At 37.9% G+C, this 19,126-nt stretch overlaps 1 protein-coding gene across 3 annotated transcripts in view; it reads right to left on the reverse strand.

Annotated features, from left to right (window-relative positions):
• Positions 1-19,126, reverse strand: part of LOC476047 (solute carrier family 22 member 9) — a 42,658-nt gene that overhangs the window by 14,314 nt on the left and 9,218 nt on the right. For 2 of the 3 annotated variants that reach the window (XM_038564200.1, XM_038564198.1), the window contains exons 4-6: positions 8,662-8,816; positions 8,401-8,569; positions 7,532-7,655 (exon numbers count right to left, since the gene is read on the reverse strand). In XM_038564200.1, coding sequence (XP_038420128.1) covers positions 7,532-7,655; positions 8,401-8,569; positions 8,662-8,816 — 448 coding nt within the window. The remainder of the gene's footprint in view (positions 1-7,531; positions 7,656-8,400; positions 8,570-8,661; positions 8,817-19,126) is intronic. The other variant, XM_038564201.1, reaches the window with a different exon arrangement.

Raw genomic sequence — 19,126 nt, forward strand, 5'->3', positions numbered from 1 at the left:
GGAAACCTGTAGAGGATGTTAAGCAGGAGCAGCAGGGGTGCTTTTCAGAACCAGGCTTATGTTTCTAAAGTATCCTCTGGCTGTTTCCTTTGTGTTTTTTTTCCCCTAAAGATGTATTTATTTATTTTAGAGAGAGAGAGAGAGACAGAGAGCATGCACAAGTGTGGGGAGGGGCACAGAGGGAGAGAATCTCCAGCAGATTCCTCACTGAGCATGGAGCCTGATGTGGGGCTGGATCTCAGGACCCTGAGATCACAACCTAAGCCAAAACCAAGAGTTGGATGCTTAACCAAATGAGCCACCCAGGTGCTCCACTCTGACTACTTTCTGAGCAAGGGATGAGAATGGGGCAACAGTGAAGGTGGGAAAGAAGCTAGGCCAAAGAGAAGAAGGATGTGGAGTGTAATGGTAGCAGTAGAGTTGAGAAATGGTTGTATGGATTCAAAATATATTGATGAATATTGTCTATGAATATATATGACTGTCTCCAATCATCTACATTGGAGAATATATATATGTATATATTCATATACATATATGTATATATACACAGATAAATATATAATATATGGACACATATATACATATAGAATATACATATTCATTTATGCATTGGTGTTATTCTTTCTACAGTCTTAATATTTTTAAAATTTTGATTTTTATTTTCTTCACAAGTGATTCACATTTGTGAATGCTATAAATCATCAAATACTTTTTTTAATCATCAAATCCTTTGCAGAATGAAGCATCAAATAAATATTTTTAAAATAAAAAAAAGAAGAAGAAAACTAATCTGGAGTTCCAGTCCAGGGTGGCAACATAGGAAGACCCTGAACTCGCCTCCTCCATAGGACACACTGATCTATACTTACTCATGGAGAAAGTCATCCTGAAGAACTGAGGGCTGACTGAACAGCTTCTACTCAAGAAAAGATAGAAAGACCACACAGAAAATGGCAAGAGAGATGGAGATACAATAACAAAGGGACCCCCACCTTGGACGCTATAAACTGCAGTGAGACTGAGCAGACTCGTCTTCCCTGGGGCACGGGGGAAAAAAGCCAATTTAAAAGAGCATGCGAGGGTTGCCTGGGTGGCTCAGTTGGTTGAGGGTCTGCCTTTGGCTCAGGTCATGATCTCAGGGTCCTGGGATTGAGCCCCACATCAGGCTCCCTGCTCAGCAGGGAGTCTGCTTCTCCCTCTCCCTCTGCTCCTGCCCCTGCTCTCTCTCTCTCTCAAATAAATCAATAAATAAAATATTTTTAAAAATTCTAAAAAGAGCACATGAAATATAAAAAGTTAAGCCCTACAACTCTGCCAAATTGTAGGAGAGCTGCTGGAACTCCTTCCAGTCAGAGTTAAAGAACACAAGAACTGAAATGAAAGACACTATAGGGAATCAACAAAAGATTGGAGGATGCAGAAGAACATATTAGTGATCTGGAAAATATCCAAAGCTTGAGTGAAAACACCCAAGCTGAACAGCAAAAATTAAAAAAGAATTTTTAAAAATGAGGATATCTTATGGGATCTCTTGAATAGCATCAAGCAAATAAATATCCACATGATAGGGATCCCAGAAAAGGAGAGAGAGGAAGGAGCAGAAAACTTATATGAAGAAATAATAGCTGAGAAATTCCCTACCCTACAGAAGGAAACACTCATCAAAGTTTAGGAAACACAGAGAGCCCCAAATACAATGAACTCAAGGAATTCCACACCATGATACATAATAATTAAAATGCCAAAGATTAAAGATAGTCAATTTTAAAAGCAGCAAGAGAGAATCTACTAGTTACGGGACAGGGAAATCCCATAAGATTATGAGGTGATTTTTCATCAGAAACTTCGAAGGCCTGGGGCACCTGGGTGGCTCAGTGGTTGAGCATCTGCCTTTGGCTCAGGTCCTGATCCTGGGATCCTGGAATGGAGTCCCACATCACAGGAAGCCTGCTTCTCCCTCTTCCAATGTCTCTGCCTCTCCTCTGTGTCTATCATGAATAAATAAATAAAATCTTCAAAAAAAAAGAAAAGAAAAGAAACTTTGCAGGCCAGAAGGGAGTGACATGATAGATTCAAAGTGCTGAAAGGAAAAAAAAAAACCTACAACCAAGAATACTTTAATCAGCAAGATTACCATTCAGAATGGAAGGAGAGATAGAGTTTTTTTTTTTAATTTTTTATTTATTTATGATAATCACACACAGAGAGAGAGAGAGAGAGAGAGAGAGAGAGGCAGAGACATAGGCAGAGGGAGAAGCAGGCTCCATGCACCGGGAGCCCGACGTGGGATTCGATCCTGGGTCTCCAGGATCGCGCCCTGGGCCAAAGGCAGGCGCCAAACCGCTGCGCCACCCAGGGATCCTTCTTTCTTTAGACCTCAGACTGGAGCTGAACAGAAAAATGGCTTAGGGTTCCTCAAATCATTCTTGAGTCCCACACAAGGTACTGGACCTTTCAGCAAACAAGCAGGTTATAGGTAACAGGACCTGTTAACTCTGGAGACTTTGGGGTAGCATACAGGAAACAAGCTGCTCCATCCTTAATGTTGCTTTTGGAGAGCTCAACCCTGGACAGATCAAGGGAGTACCCAGAAGAAATAAAGCAAAGGTTGCCTGGCTGGCTCAGTTGGCTCAGTGGGGCACCCAACTCTTGATCTTGAGGTCCTGAGTTTCAGCCCCATGTTGGGCACAGAGCCTATGTAAATAGATGAATGGATCACCATCAAATCAACCTGTATTCACTGTGGAGGTCAGTTGGATTCCTCAGGCTTAGAGAAGAGATGCCGGAGCACCGCGGTAATGCCTAGTTCATAGAGACAGGTCTTATCTCATCCTCCAAACTTTAAGGTCTTTGGAGCTGAACCACATTCTAGCAAGTCGGTTCTTTTCCATTCTTCGGCATTCCCAAGTGCGCCTGGAACCAATTGCCATGGAAAAATGAGGAGAGATAGAGTTTTAAAAGTTCATCACCACTAAGCCACCTGGGTGGCATACTTGGTTAAGCACCTGATTTTTGGTTTTCGTTCAGGTCATGATCACAGGGTCATGAGATTGAGCCCCACATGGAACTCTGCTCAGCACAGAGTCTGCTTAAGATTCTCTTTCCCTCTCCCTCTGCCCCTCCCCCTCTGTGCATGCATGTACTCTCTCTCAAATAAATAAATAAATAAATACATCTTTAAAAGAATGAAAGTTCACCACCACTGAACTAGCCTTGTGAGAAATGTTAAAGAGACTTCTTTAGGTAGAAAAGAAAAGGATATAATTAGAAGTGAGAAAATTTGGGATGCCTGGGTGGCTCAGCAGTTGAGTGTCTGCCTTTGGCCCAGGGCATGACCCGGGGGTCCCGGGATTGAGTTCCACATCCGGCTCCCTGCATGGAGCCTGCTTCTCCCTCTGCCTGTGTCTCTGCCTCTCTCTTTCTCTCTCTGTGTCTCTCATGAATAAATAAATAAAATCTTTAAAAAAATAGAAGTGAGAAAATTCTGGAAGGAAAAATATTTCATGAGTAAAAGCAAACATACAGTAAAGGTAGTGTTTACCATTTAAATGTAAATGGTCTAAATGTTCCAATCAAAAGACATGAGGTGGCAGAATGGATTAAAAAACAAGACCCATGGATCCCTGGGTGGCACAGCGGTTTGGTGCCTGCCTTTGGCCCAGGGCGCGATCCTGGAGACCCGGGATCGAATCTCACATCGGGCTCCCAGTGCATGGAGCCTGCTTCTCTCTCTGCTTCTCTCTCTCTCTCTCTCTCTGTGTGTGACTATCATAAATAAAAAAAAAACAAAACAAACAAACAAAAAACAAAAACAAAAACAAAACAAGACCCAAAGGGATCCCTGGGTGGCTCAGCGGTTTAGTGCCTGCCTTCTGTCTGGGGTGTGATCCCCGGATTGGGTCCCGCGTCGGGCTCCCTGCATGGAGCCTGCTTCTCCCTCTGCCTATGTCTCTGCCTCTCTCTCTCTCTGTCTCTCATGAAAAAATAAATAAAATCTTAAAAAAAAAAAAAAAAAAAGACCCATCCGTATGCTGTCTATAAGAGGCTCACTTCAGACCTAAGGACACATACAAACGGAAAGTGAAAGGATGGAAAAAGATATTCCATGCAAATTGAAAGAAAAATAAAAGCTCGGGTAGCAATACTCATATCAGACAAAATAGACTTTAAAACATAGACTGTAGGGGCGCCTGGGTGGCGTGGTGATTGAGCATCTGCCTTTGGCTTAAGTCATGATCCCAGGATCCTGGGGTTGAGTCCGATATCAGGCTCCCTGCAGGGAGCCTACTTCTCCCTCTGTCTCTGTCTCTGTCTCTGTCTCTCTCTGTGTTTTTCATGAATAAACAAAAACTTTTTTTTTAAAGTCTGTAACAAAAGACAGAGAAGGACGTTACCTAATGATAAAAGGAACAGTTCAATAAAAAGATGTAACATGGTGGAAATGTAAATTGGTGCAGAAAACAGCAAGGAGCTTCCTCAAAATTAAAAATAGAGAGGTATACCTGGGTGGCTCAGTCAGCTGAGCATCCCACTCTTAATTTCAACTCAGATCATGATCTCAGGGTCCTGAGATCCAGCCCAGAGTTGGGTTCTATATTCAGCAGAGAGTCTGCTTGAGGATTTCTCTCCCCCTCCCTCTGACTCTGCCCCTGCCCCCACTCACATGTGCACACTCTCTCTAAAATAAATAAATAAATCTTTTTAAAAAATTAAAAATTGAAATACCATGTGATCCAGTAATTTCACTACTAGATATTTACCCAAGAAAAACAAAAACACTAATTCAAAAAAATATATGCACCCCTATGTTTATTGCAGCATTATTTACAATAGCCAAGATATGGAAGCAACATAAATGTCCATTGACAGATAAATGGATAAAGAAGATATGGTATGTGTATAATATATATGTATGTATATAAAGTATATATGTGTGTGTATATATATAATGGAATATTACTCATCCATATAAAAAAGAGTGAGATCTTGTCATTTGTGGCAAAATGGGTGGATCTATAGGATATTATGGTAAGTGATTCCACTTATATGTGGAATCTAAAAAACAAAACAAAAAGCAGAAACAGATCAATAAATACATAGAACAAACATGGTTACCAGAGGGGTGGGAGGTGAGGGGATGGGCAAAATGGATGAAGTGGAGTGGGAGGTATAGGCTTCCAGTTACAGAGTGAAAAATTCATGAAGTAGAAAAGCGTAGCACGGGAATATAGTCAATGGTGTTGTACTAGCATTGCATGGTGACAGATAGTAGCGATACTTGTGGTGAGCACAGTAGAATGTATAGAATTGTTGAATCACTATGTTGTGATGTAATATTTTGTGTCAATTATTCCTCAAAAAAAGAAGGAAAAGGCAATCCTAAAATTCATACGGAAACACAGAAAACCCTTAACAATCAAAGCATTCTTGAACAGAAACAAAGGGGTAGATGTTGACATGTTTGACACCATGTTCTGGTGTCAAAGTATATTACAAAGCTACAGTCGCCAAGAGATGTACTGGTATAAAACCAGACATGTATCCCAATGAAGCAAAACAGCAATAAACTCAGCATATGTGGTCACTTGATCTTGGACACTGGTGCCAGAAATTCACAGTGGGGACAGGCTAGTGTCTTCAATAAAATAGTGTTGTGGAAAACTAGATATTTACATGTAACAGAATGAACTGAAAACTGATCTTACAGTGTACAAATACTACACTATATATTGCAAATTTGCTATTAATAGGTCTTATATTAAGTTTTACCACAAAACTAATGAATAAAAAGGGCAGGAGAAAGCTTTAGGAGGTGATGGATATGTTTATTGCATGGGTTGTGATGCTGTTTGGTTATATCAGATTCATCAACTTGTATACGTTAAATCTGCACAGCTCTTGTATGTCAATCATACATCAATGAAGCTGGATATTTTTAGATTTTATTTAAGTTCAGATTAGTTAACATATATGTATTATTGGTTTCAGGGGTAGAATTTAGTGGTTCATCACCTGCACAAAGTTGTTTTAAGAAAAATCCTTCAGATGTGCCATTGAACATGTTCAATATTTTATTATTCCTCTTTGACCGTCTAGATCCTAATCTTCTCCTTTTCCAATTAAATAAGGGTAGATGATTTTCCCTCTTTTAGAATTCTTTCCATCCGCCTATCATTCCAAACAGAAAAGCTAACAATATAAATACCACACAATCTGGCAGTACCATTTCTGGTTATATACCCCAAAGAATCATAAACAGGATCTTAAGATATTTGCATATACATGTTCCCTGCAGTACTAATCACCATAGCCAAACCAATGAAAACAAACTAAATGTCCATCAGTGGATGAATGGGTAGAGAAATGTGGCATATACATACAACAGAATATTATCCATAAACAGAGGAAATCCTGCTATATGCTACAACAGATGAATCTCAGGGACATTTTGTTAAATGAAATAAGGCAATCACTGGACAAAATACTGCACAATTCCACTTATATGAAGTATATAAAATATTAAAATAATAAAACAATAAATAGAAAGGTGGTTACCAAGGAATAGGGACAAGAGATTTGAGAGATTGCTGTTCAAGGAGTACAGAGTTTTAGTCAAGGAAGATTTACAGATCACTGTATTTAATTATACTGTATTGTACAGTTAAAAATTTAAGAAAATAGATTTCATAATATGTATTAACTTTAAGACATCTTGATTTTTCTCTTATTAATACTAAAGTTTCTTGAAACACATCTGACCTATACTACTATTTAGGATCAAGCACCATGACTGGAATGTTACAATCTTTTAATAAATAATTTATATGTTCATGACATGATATATGGTTTACTTAATGATTCACAGCAATATCTGCCTTCCAGACCCAGGGTAGGGGAAAAAGACATCTCTGAGGCATTTCCACTCAGTCATGCTTTTGGAACTTGTAATAAGTAGAATGTAAATTCCACAAAGCAAAGACGTGTACTCTTGTGGCCAATGCCATATTTCCTGTAAGGAACAGTAGTGGCCTGCCCCGGGGAGCACTCAATAAATACCATTAATGAAAGAGTGTACGCCCAAGTTAACATGCTCTATTCTGTGTTGTCACTAAACCTCCCTTCTACTGGTCTTACTGTCCTGGAAAAAGGCCATCAGAATATTAATGGAATAAAAAAAAATAAAATAATAAAGTCTTTCTTATTTTTTTAAAAAAGAATATTAATGGAGAGAAATGGATTCACTTTTGTTACTTTCTCTAACAAATATACAATCTTTACAATCGTCAACACTGAGAGCTATCTGATCCTGTTGAGTAAAATTATCTGTGTTCGGCTCCCAGTAACAGGGTATTCTCTCTTTATATTAACCCAGACAATGTGGACAGCCATTGAGAACCAAGACAATGAGGTAAGAAGATCTGTAGCCAGAACTCCATCCCACCCTTTATTCACCTTACTGATACCAATGAGTGCTTATGTCATGTCACGTGTTCCCTACATCCCATAACCAGCTCCTTTTCCTGCTCACCTCCATGGTGAGGGCTTCTCCAGCATTCTTCCTTCCATTCCTGTGTGCAGCTTTTCTAAGTACCCTTAAGCCCTCCTCAGGTTTGTTGGTGATAATCAGCCACCGAGCAGACTCTGCCAGACACCTGATCAAAGAAGACAGAGGTGCAGCCAAGTCTTTCACATGCCCATGCTCTTTGTCCTGAAATGCCTCTCTCCTCCCCTCTAATACCTGCCTCTTGTTTTGTTATACCAGAAAATATAAATTTATGCTCTCTTGTACCACTAAAAAACTGGGAGGATGACCTCTCTATGCAGCACATTTTCACGACTGGCAATATAGAGCAGGAGTCATATTGTCCCTTGACTCTTATTCAAGGGACTATTGCCAGGTTTGGCAAATAAAGATAGTGTGCCTAGTTAAATCTGGATTTAGATAAACAGTGAATATGAGTAACTCTTGAGTGAAACTATGTCCCGTGCAATGTTTTGGACCTACTTACACTGAAAAATATTTACTGTTTATTTGAAATTTCACCTGAATGAGACATCCTGTGTTTTATCAGGCTAGCAAATAAAAATACAGAACTCTCAGATAAATAGAAATTTCGCATAAACTATGAATAATTTTTAGTATAGCTATACTCCATGAAATATTTGCAACATTATACCAAAAAGTTTGTTATTGACCTGAAAATCAAATCTAACTGAGTGTCCTTGATATTATCTGGCAACCCTACCTGTTCAGCTTCTTGAATTGTACATAGGACACTTATTAGGAGAACATGTGCTCAAGTGTTACCTAAGAACCAAACAGAATTCTTAGAACCTGATTCCATGTATCTTGGATCCCAGGATCCTCTAAGACAAAGGAAAAAAGAAAGATTATACCTTGAGAAAAGAAAAAAGACAAATAATGGTACAGAAACCACTAGCTGAAGGGTGTGCCAGTCTCGAATGGCAAAAGCCAGTCCTCCCAGGGTCATCTGTCCCACACAAGCAGCACAGATAGTCATTGCTATTGCCATGGCTTGCAGTCGGGGTTCTGTCCATTCTACAACTGAAAGAAAACACAAACAGGATCTTGACTCCAAAGTTGGAATGTCAAAGTCATGGCTTGGAAAATGTCAAAGATCCAAAGTGTTTACTTACACAACATAGTAGTATTTGTCAAGATGGTCATGGTAGAACAGCCAGCCAAGATGCGGAGCACACAGTAAATGGCGAAGGTGGGAGCAAAGGCTGCGCAGGTGTCAGCAATGGCCAGCTGGAGGAAACACCACCTGAGAATTAACCTCCTCCCCAACCTGAGGAATGGGAACACGTTAGACATGGGAATAGCAATCCGATACAAAAATTACTAAAAGAAGGCACACTTTGAAATTTAGGGCATGTTTTAATAAGTGAAACTTTGCCCTTGAAACTTCAAAGAATCAACAAGTAGTCAACAGGAGATCGTCCCAGAAGCAACCTTTCTGTTAGTGAACAGATGCTGAGTATAACAAAGCTTCTTCCCCAGTCTGTTACCAGATCTTTGAGACCAACTGAAGCTGCCCAAGACAGGTTGCAATACTGGAAATTTTATCACATCACAAATGTCCCTTGTACTAACGCATGCATGTAACTCAATAGAGTCTATGCAGTGTCTAGAACATGAGGGGGCTGCTATGGACCAAGTTGCGTCCTTTCCCCTCCCTCCAATTCCTATATTGACTCTCTAATACCCAGTGAAATGGTATTTGGAGATGGACTTTGAGGGAAGTAATTAGGTTTATATGAGGTCATGAGAGTGGGGTCCTTAGGATGGTGTTAATGTTCTTACAAGAAGAGGCACCAAAGTAAAGAGATTGCTCTCCTTATCTTTCTGCCATGTGAGGCTATACCAAGAAGACAGCTGCCTTTAAGCCAGCTGGTGTTTTAATTTGGCAGCCTGAGCTGACTAAGACAAGATCTAAATCTGTACTTGAGGCTCTGAGGCCATGCAGGTCATAGATAAACTCTATGAAAGGAACATCCAAGGAACAATACATGAAAGTTGCTGATGGGTTGCATTAGAGTCCATCTCTGCTAAATTTGGCTTTATAGGCCTTGAACAACGTTTCCCTGAAATAAGATAGAAGGAAGCCACAGCTCAGAGAGGTTACAGTAAGTTCTCAGAGGAAAGGATTAGGCAAGATGAGCATAAAGAAACAGAAAAGGAGAGGATCCCTGGGTGGCTCAGCGGTTTGGCGTCTGCCTTTGGCCCAGGGCGCGATCCTGGAGTCCCGGAATCGAGTCCCACGTCGGGCTCCCTGCGTGAAGCCTGCTTCTCCCTCTGCCTATGTCTCTGCTTCTCTCTCTCTCTCTATGTCTATCATGAATAAATAAATAAATAAATCTTTAAAATAAGAAACAGAAAAGGAGAAGGTATTTTTATTTTATTTTATTTTATTTTATTTTATTTTATTTTATTTTATTTTATCTATTTGAGAGAGAAGAGTGAAAGAGCAAGCAGAGGCAGAGGGAGATGGAGGGGGAGCCAGAGAAGTAGACTCCCCACTTGGCTCCTCCTTCCTTTCTAAAAATATCTTCTCCAGGGACGCCTGGGTGGCTCAGCGTTGGGAGTCTGCCTTTGGCTCAGGGCAGGATCCCGGGCTCCTGGGATCGAGTCCCGCATCGGGCTCCCTGCATGGAGCCTGCTCCTCCCTCTGCCTGTGTCTCTGCCTCTCTCTGTCTCTCATTAACAAATAAATAAAATCTTAAAAAAAAAATCTTCTCCAGGTGTCTGGGTGGCTCAGTCAATTATGTCTACCTTTGGCTCAGGTCATGATCCCCGAACCCCCGGATCAAACACCACATTGGGCTCCCTGCTCAATGGGGAGACTGCTTCTCCTCATACCGTGCTTGTGTGTTCTCTCTCTCAAATAAATAAACAAAATAAAAATCTTTAAAATATAGTGATATTTAGAGTGGCAGGCATTTGGTAACAATCTGGTTGTCCATCACCAAAAAATGGATTAGATGCATTGTAATGGATCTTCTACTGGAGCACCATGCAGCAATTAGAAGAATGAACTAAAAGTACACATAGGAACATGTATATACCTCAAAACCATAGCAGTGGGTGTACAAAAGAAAAATAATGAGATAATAATACATTTACATAAATATGTGCATTAAAATATATGTAAACCAAACAATGTCATTTCTTTTGTAAAAACACATATCAATTTAAAGAAACATAGTCAATGCATTATATTGATCCCTATTGGGAAGAAGGAAATGGGATTGGGGCATCCGGAAAAAAATGAAACAAAAACATACATACATGAAAGGAATTTATGGCCAAATTAATGAGGACACTGTCTCATGAAATGAGTATGATAATTCAACCCCATCAGTGGTTTGATATTCAAAGGAAGAGAAATTTGTGCTGTGCAAAATATAAAGACTATTGTTTTATCGGTTATTAATTATGCAGTTTGGCTCTATGTTCACCATTGCTTTTTTTTTTTTTTTCCAGATGCAGAGGAAGATTACTCTTCCCAGCCTTATATTTAAGTTAGAGCCACTTGTCTGCACTCTGACCATGGACTAAAGACAGAAGTGGCCAAGACCACTTCCAGGCCTGTCCATATAAGGTCCACTTGGGTCCTGCTCATTTTTTCTGACAATATGGCTGGAAACAAAAAACATGCATATTAAAAAGTTATACAATGGATGTGTGGTTCCCTGAGCCACTGCCTAGAGGATGAGGGCCACATGACCCACACCAAACTGAGGACAGTGAGAATCATGATTTTATTAAAATCACCAATTACGATTCTTGGGTTCTTACAGTAACTAGCTACCTTGGCTAACACGTTAATGTTTGAATAATTGTGTTTGATGAAGAGAACTAGGAAAGATTTATATGTACTTCTTTTTTGGTATAGGTTTCTCAAATTTATTTGAAAAAATATTTTATTTAATGGGCACCTGGGTGGCTCAGTCAATTAGGTGTCCTACTTTTGATTTTGGCTCAGGTTGTGATCTCAGAGTCCTGAGATCAAGCCCTGAGTCACAGTCCATGCTAGGTGTGGAACCTGCTTAAGATTCTCTTTCTTCCTCTTCCTTTGCCTACCCCAACTCTGTCTAAAAAGATTTTTTATTTTGAAAATAAAACGTGATGTAGAGCTGTAAACATGTGTATAAAGAGATTTCAAAATTACATATACATTTTTATCAATTTTACTGAAAACATATATTTGCGATGGATATAAATATAACAGTGTTGGCTCCCACTCAAGTGGACTTGTTCTTAGCTCTTTATTTTGAAAATTGTCAAATATGAAAGTTTAAATGAATACTTTGATGAACATTGCTATAAATCTCAAGCAGATTCCTCACTAAATAGCATTTTGCTATATTTGCTTTATTTCTTTGCCTGTGCGAACACACACACACACATCCACACAAACTCTTTTCTGTTGAACCATCTGAATGGCAATTACAGACTACATGACACATCACTCCTAATTTTTTTTAGCATACATGTATAAAGAATACAAGTCATTTCTAGGGGTGCCTGGGTGGCTCAGTCAGTTAAGCATCTGATTCTTGATTTCGACTCAGCTCGTGATCTCAGGTCTCAAGATCAAGGCCCATGGCGGACTCCATGCTCAGCACAGAATCTGCTGGAGATTCTCTCTCTCCCTCTGCCCCTCTCCCTACTATCTCTCTCTCTCAAATAAACAAAAATATTTTTTTAAAAAAGAATATAAGTAGTTCCTTATATGATTACAATTCTATCATCACACCTAAGAAAACTAACGATAATTCCCTACTAGCCATCAGATGACATTCAAGTTACCAAAAAGGTCCTCCAAAAGTCTTTTTAGATTTTAGTTTTCTTTTTCCCATCTATGCTCTGGTAGTTACACATCCCATATGATTTTTGTGTTTTTGTGAACCTTTCAAAATCTAGAATGATTTCTCCATGTATTTTTCTCATGACATTGCCTTTTGAAGATTCTAGATCAGTATAGAATGTGAATTATGAATGATGTAAAAAGTATTTTTATCTATGTTCTCATTTTTTTTACCATAAGCAGATTTTTTTTGTCAGAAAATAACAAAAGGTTAAAAAGTACATATTTGTGTCTTATTTGCTGGTGGCTTTGAGCACCCTTTCAAAATGAGGCAGGAATAGGGAAGGAACATTGTTGCCAATGGGTAAAGAGCCATAAGGAGACAAGTTTGTACTCTATGGTACTGAGAGTACCATTTTTCTTCATCACTTTTCTCCAAACCCTGAAACATAGGTCTTCTCCCTTCTTTTGCAGTCAGGAATAAATAGGGTGAACATAAATTTTTCATCTTCAATAGGGTACTTTTGAGACCAAGAAGGAATGTTATTAACAATTAAACCAAAAATGTACCAGCAAATGGGATGATTGGTCTCTAAAAAAATTTAAAAAAATAATAGAAGATGGGGTATTGCATTGGATATTTAAAGGGAAGGGATTCAAGAAACTGATGTTGAATAGGTCTGTCTAAGATCAGACAAATGTACCCTTAGCATAAGAAAATTGTGATCGTGTTGCTAAGGTAGTTATCTTGCTCAAAGCAAGTCAACTATAGACAGAGATCTGACCTGAGGTTGGAGCTTCTATATGAGAAATAGATTTTAGTTTAGTCCAAGGCTTGAAAATTATTTGCTAAAATGGACTCAGTACTACTGATGAGTATAATGGAAAATAGAATCTTCACAACTTAATATTTATAATATTTAAGATATAATTCATAGTATCCTGCTGTGTGATGAACCAAGAAAATGGAATTCCATTCTCTAGACTATGGAAATATTTCAGATCTTCTGCTGAGAGGAGACAAAGTTTGGAACTAACCAACAAGGATTTTAAAGTGGTAATATAACTATTCTCAAAGACATAAATAAACTACAATTTTGACAAATGAAATTCACAGCTTAGAAACAGGTATTCTCAGAGAGATAGCAACACAGGTAAACCAAAGTTATTGAAATTCAGGAGTGAAAAAGTAGTTTCTAATTAAAAAATTCACTGGATAGACTTAACAATCATGTGGACACAAGAGAGAGACTGTTTGAAGACAGATTAATGGAAATTGTGGAAGGCGAAGAACAGAGAGAAATAATGATTTAAGAAAACGAGAAAAGAGCCCAGGAATGCTATTATACCAGGAGGCAGCAAATAGTTCCTGTAAAAAGCCAAATGGTTATCATTTTAGGCTTTATGAACCACATATTCCTATTTTTTCCTCCTTTATTTTTGTGTTTCTTTTTTTAGAGCAATTTTAAGTTGGATGCAACATTGAGCAGAAAATATAGAGATTTCCCATATATCCTGCCCGCATGCATGCACAGAGTCCCCACCTATCAATATCTTGTACCAAAAGAGACTTTTGACACAATGAGCCTACAGTGATACATCATTATCCCCCAAAGTCCATAGCTTACATTGAGGTACATTTCACAGGAGATGGGTATTAAGGAGGGCACTTGTTTTGATGAGCACTGGATATTATTATTATTTTTTTGTGTGTGTGTGTGTGCTAAGGAGTTCTTTTTTTTTATTTTTTTATTTTTTATTGGTGTTCAATTTACTAACATACAGAATAACCCCCATGAACACTGGATATTATATGTAAGTGATGCATCACTAAATTCTACACCTGAAACCAATTTTACCATATATGTTAACTAACTAGAATTTAAATAAAAACCTGAAATCATTTCTTGGTGTCTTCCTCAATTTCTTGCATAACTGTTGTACAGTTTTCAAAGTAGATTCTTTACCTCTTTGGTTATGCTTATTCCTAGGTATTTTATGATTTTTGGTGCAATTGTAAATAAGATCAATTCCTTGATTTCTCTTTCTTCTGCCTCATTGTAAGTATTTAGACATCCAACTGACTTTTGTGTGTTGATTTTATATCCTGTGGCTTTGCTGAACTTCTGTATCAGTTCTAGCAATTTTTTTGTGGAGTCTTTTGAGTTTTCTACATAGAATACCATGTTGTCTGCAAAGAGTGAAAGTTTGACTTCTTTACCAATTTGGATGCCTTTTATTTGTCTTTGTTGTCTGACTGCTGAGGTTAGTGATGACTGGACATTCAAAACATTCCATGGTCATGGGTTGGAAGAACAAATATTATTAAAATGTCTATACTACCCAAAGCAATCTATACTACACATTCAATGCAATTCTTATCAAAACACCATTTACATTTTTCACAGAGCTGAAACAAACAATCCTAAAATTTGTATGGAACCAGAAAAGAACCCAAGTAACCAAGGTAATGTTAAAAAAGAAAACTAAAGCTGGAGACACCACAGTTCCAGACTTCAAGCTATATGATAAAGCTGTAATCATCAAGACAGTGTGGTACTGGCCCAAAAACAGACACATAGATCAGTGGAACAGAATAGAGAACCCAGAAATGGATCTCAATAACTAATCTTTGATAAAACAGTCTCTTCAACAAATGATGTTGAGAAAATTGGATAGCCACATGTAGAAGAATGAAACTGGACCACTTTCTTCCACCATACACAAAAACAAGCTCAAAGTGGATGAAAGACCTAAATGTGAGGCAGGAATCCAACAAAATCGTAGAGGAGAACATATGCAGCAAACTCTTTGACCTTGGCTGCAACAACCTCTTACTAGACACATCTTTAAAGGCAAGGGAAACAAAAGCAAAAATAACTATTGGAACTTCATCAAGATAAAAAGGTTTGCTCAGCAAAAGAAATTCAACAAACCTAAAAGGCAACCTATGGAATGGGAGAAGATATTCACAAATGATATATCAGATAAAGGGCTAGTTCCAGAATCTATAAAGAATTTATCAAATTCAACACCTCCAAAACAAAAAAAATCCAGCCAAGCAATGGGCAGAAGACGTGAACAGATATTTCTCCAAAGAAGACATACAGATGGCCAACACACACATGAAAAAAATGTTCAATATCACTTGACATCAGGAAAATACAAATCAAAACCACAATAAGATACCACTTCACATTGGTCAGATTGGCTGAAATGAACAAGTCAGTAAATAACAGATGATGGCGAGGATGTGGAGAAAGGGGAACCCTCTTACACTGTTGGTGGGAATGCAAACTGGTATGGCCACTCTGGAAAACAGTATGGAGATTCCTCAAAAAGTTCAAACTAGAACTACCCTATAACCCAGAAATTTCACTTCTAGGTATTTATCCAAAGGGTACAAACATAGTGATTTGAAGGGGCACATGTAAACTGCCATGTTCATAGCAGCAATGTCCACAATAGCCAAAATATGGAAAGAGCCCAGATTTCCATCAACAGATGAATGGGTTTTTTTAAAGATTTTATTTATTTATTCATGAGAGAGAGAGAGAGAGAGGCAGAGACACAGGCAAAGGGAGAAGCAGGCTCCATGCAGGGAGCCCAATGTGGGACCCGATCCTGGGACTTCAGGATCACACTCTGGGCCGAAGGCAGGCGCTAAACTGCTGAGCCACCCAGGGATCCCCCAGATGAATGGTTAAAGAAGATGTGGTATATATATTTATATATATATATAATATATAATATATATAATAATATATATATAATATATAATATATATATAATAATATTTATAATATATATTATAATATATATAATATTACTCAGCCATCAAAAAGAATGAAATCTTGCCATTTGCAAGGATGTGGGTGGAACTAGAGAGTATTATGCTGAGCAAAATAAGTCAGAGAACAATAAATACCACTCACCCATATGTGGAATTTAAGAAACAAAATAGATGAATATAGGAAAAGGGAAAGAAAAATAAACTAAGATAAAAACAGAGAGGATGGCAAACCATAAGAGACCCTTGACTATAAAGAATAAACTGAGGCTTGCTGGAGGAGAGGTCAATGGCGTAACTGGATGATGGGCACTAAGGAGGGCACTTGATGTTGTAATGAGAACTGGGTATTATATGCAACTGACCAATCACTAAGTTCTACCTCTGAAACTAAGATTATACTATATGTTAACTAAGTTGAATTTAAATAAAAAAATTTTTAACTTGAAATTAAAAAAAGAAAGAAAACATAGTTTCTGTACAATGAGCTGCCATAGCAGCTAAAAAAAGAATGAGATGTAGCATTGTTACAATAGTCAAAATGTGGAAACAACCTAAGTGTCCATCAATGGTTGAATGGATAAAGATGTGGCATACACACACACACACACACACACACACACACACACACTCATATACACACACATACAATGGAATACTATTTAGCCACACACAAAAAAAATCTTGCTATTTGCAATTAGATGGATGGACTGTGAGGGTATTATGCTAAGGGGAAGAAGTCTGACAGAGAAAGACCCTATGATCTCATTCATATGTGGAATCTAAAAAACAAGACAAGGAAACAACAACAACAAAAACCAAGCTTGTAGATACAGAGAACAGAATGGTGGGTGGGGGTGGGTGGGAAAAATGAGTGAAGGAAGTCAAAAGGTATAAACCTCTAACAATAAAATAAGTAAGTCCTGGAAATGTGACTTACGGCATGGAGATTCTGGTTAATAATACTGTATTGCATATTTGAAAATTCCTGAGGATAGATATTAACAGTTCACCTCACAAGAAAAGAAACTTCTGTAACTGTGTTTGGTGACAGATGTTAATGAGACTTATCATGGTGATCATTTCACAATACATACAAATAGCAAATCATTATGCTATACACCTGAAACTAATATAATGCTATATGTTAATTGCCCCTCAATTAAAAATAAATATAAGTACATTTTTAAAAGAAAAAAATTTTTAAGAAACTTCAGAAGTCACTGTACAATTTTGCATACCTACCAGCAATGAATGAGAATTCCTGTTGTTCCACATTTCCACCGGCATTTATGTTGACAGTGCTTTAGTTTTTTGCATTTTAATAGGTGTGTAGTGGTATCACATTGTTGTTTTAATTTGCAATTCCCTAATACCATATATATGTATGTTTATTTGCTATCTGTATAACTTCTTTGGTGTCTATTTAAGTCTTTTGCTCATTTTTTAATCGGGTTGTTTGTTTTCTTACTGTTGAATTTTAAAGATTTTATTTTATGCAACCCTTTTTGCAAGTATATATATATTTTTTCCTGGTGTGTGACTTGTCTTCTAATTCCCTTGATTTTGTTCCTTTTTCATTGCAGTATAATATGGAAATTTAATTAGCCATTTCACCATATTTAGCTAATGCCATTTCCACTGGCATTAGTTACATTCACAATGCTGTGTAACCATCATCACTATCCACTGCCAAAACTTCAAAATCCTCAACAGAAATTGTGTGTCCATTAGGCAATAATGTTCCAGTCCTCTTTTCCCTACCCTCTGATATCTCTATCTTTTTCTCTATGAATCTGCCTATTCTAAATATTTCATATAAGTGAATATAATATTTGTCCTGTTTTATCTTAGTTCACTCTGCATAATGTTTTCATGGTTCATCCATATCTGTAAATATCTGTTTGAGTTTCTTTTTCAATTCTTTTAGTTTTATACCTAGCAATGGAATTGTTAGGCCAAATGGTTTCTCTGCACTTAATTTTTTGAAGAATTTCCAAAATATTTTTCATAGTGGTGGCACCATCTTATCTTCCTGTCAGCAGACTTCAAATTTCTCTACACCCCTGTGAATGCATGTTATTTCCCATCTTGTTTTGTTGTATTATAGCCACTCTAGTAGGTATGAAGTGGTATTTCACTGTGGCTTTGACTTACATTGTTTTCAATATCATGATGTTGAGCATTTTTTTCACGTGCTTATGTACCATTTGTATGCCTTTTTTATTTTTTTATTTTTATTTTTTTAATAAGTTTATTTTTTATTGGTGTTCAATTTACCAACATACAGACTAACACCCAGTGCTCATCCCGTCAAGTGCCCCCCTCAGTGCCCGTCACCCATTCACCCCCACCCCCCCTCCTCCCCTTCCACCACCCCTAGTTCGTTTCCCAGAGTTAGGAGTCTTTATGTTCTGTCTCCCTTTCTGATATTTCCCACACATTTCTTCTCCCTTCCCTTCTATTCCCTTTCACTATTATTTATATTCCCCTAATGAATGAGAACATATAATGTTTGTCCTTCTCCGATTGACTTACTTCACTCAGCATAATACCCTCCAGTTCCATCCACGTTGAAGCAAATGGTGGGTATTTGTCATTTCTAATGGCTGAGTAATATTCCATTGTATGTGGTATATGTATACATAAACCACATCTTCTTTATCCACTCATCTTTCGATGGACACCAAGGCTCCCTCCACAGTTTGGCTATTGTGGACATTGCTGCTATAAACATTGGGGTGCAGGTGTCCCAGTGTTTCATTGCATCTGTATCTTTGGGGTAAATCCCCAACAGTGCAATTGCTGGGTGGTAGGGCAGGTCTATTTTTAACTCTTTGAGGAACCTCCACACAGTTTTCCAGATTGGCAGAATTAATATTGTGAAAATGTCAATGTTACCCAGGGCAATTTACACGTTTAATGCAATCCCTATCAAAATACCATGGACTTTCTTCAGAGAGTTAGAACAAATTATTTTAAGTTTGTGTGGAATCAG

The sequence above is a fragment of the Canis lupus genome, chromosome 18 (assembly GCF_011100685.1).
Source record: "Canis lupus familiaris isolate Mischka breed German Shepherd chromosome 18, alternate assembly UU_Cfam_GSD_1.0, whole genome shotgun sequence".
Classification (NCBI taxonomy): Eukaryota; Metazoa; Chordata; class Mammalia; order Carnivora; family Canidae; genus Canis; species Canis lupus.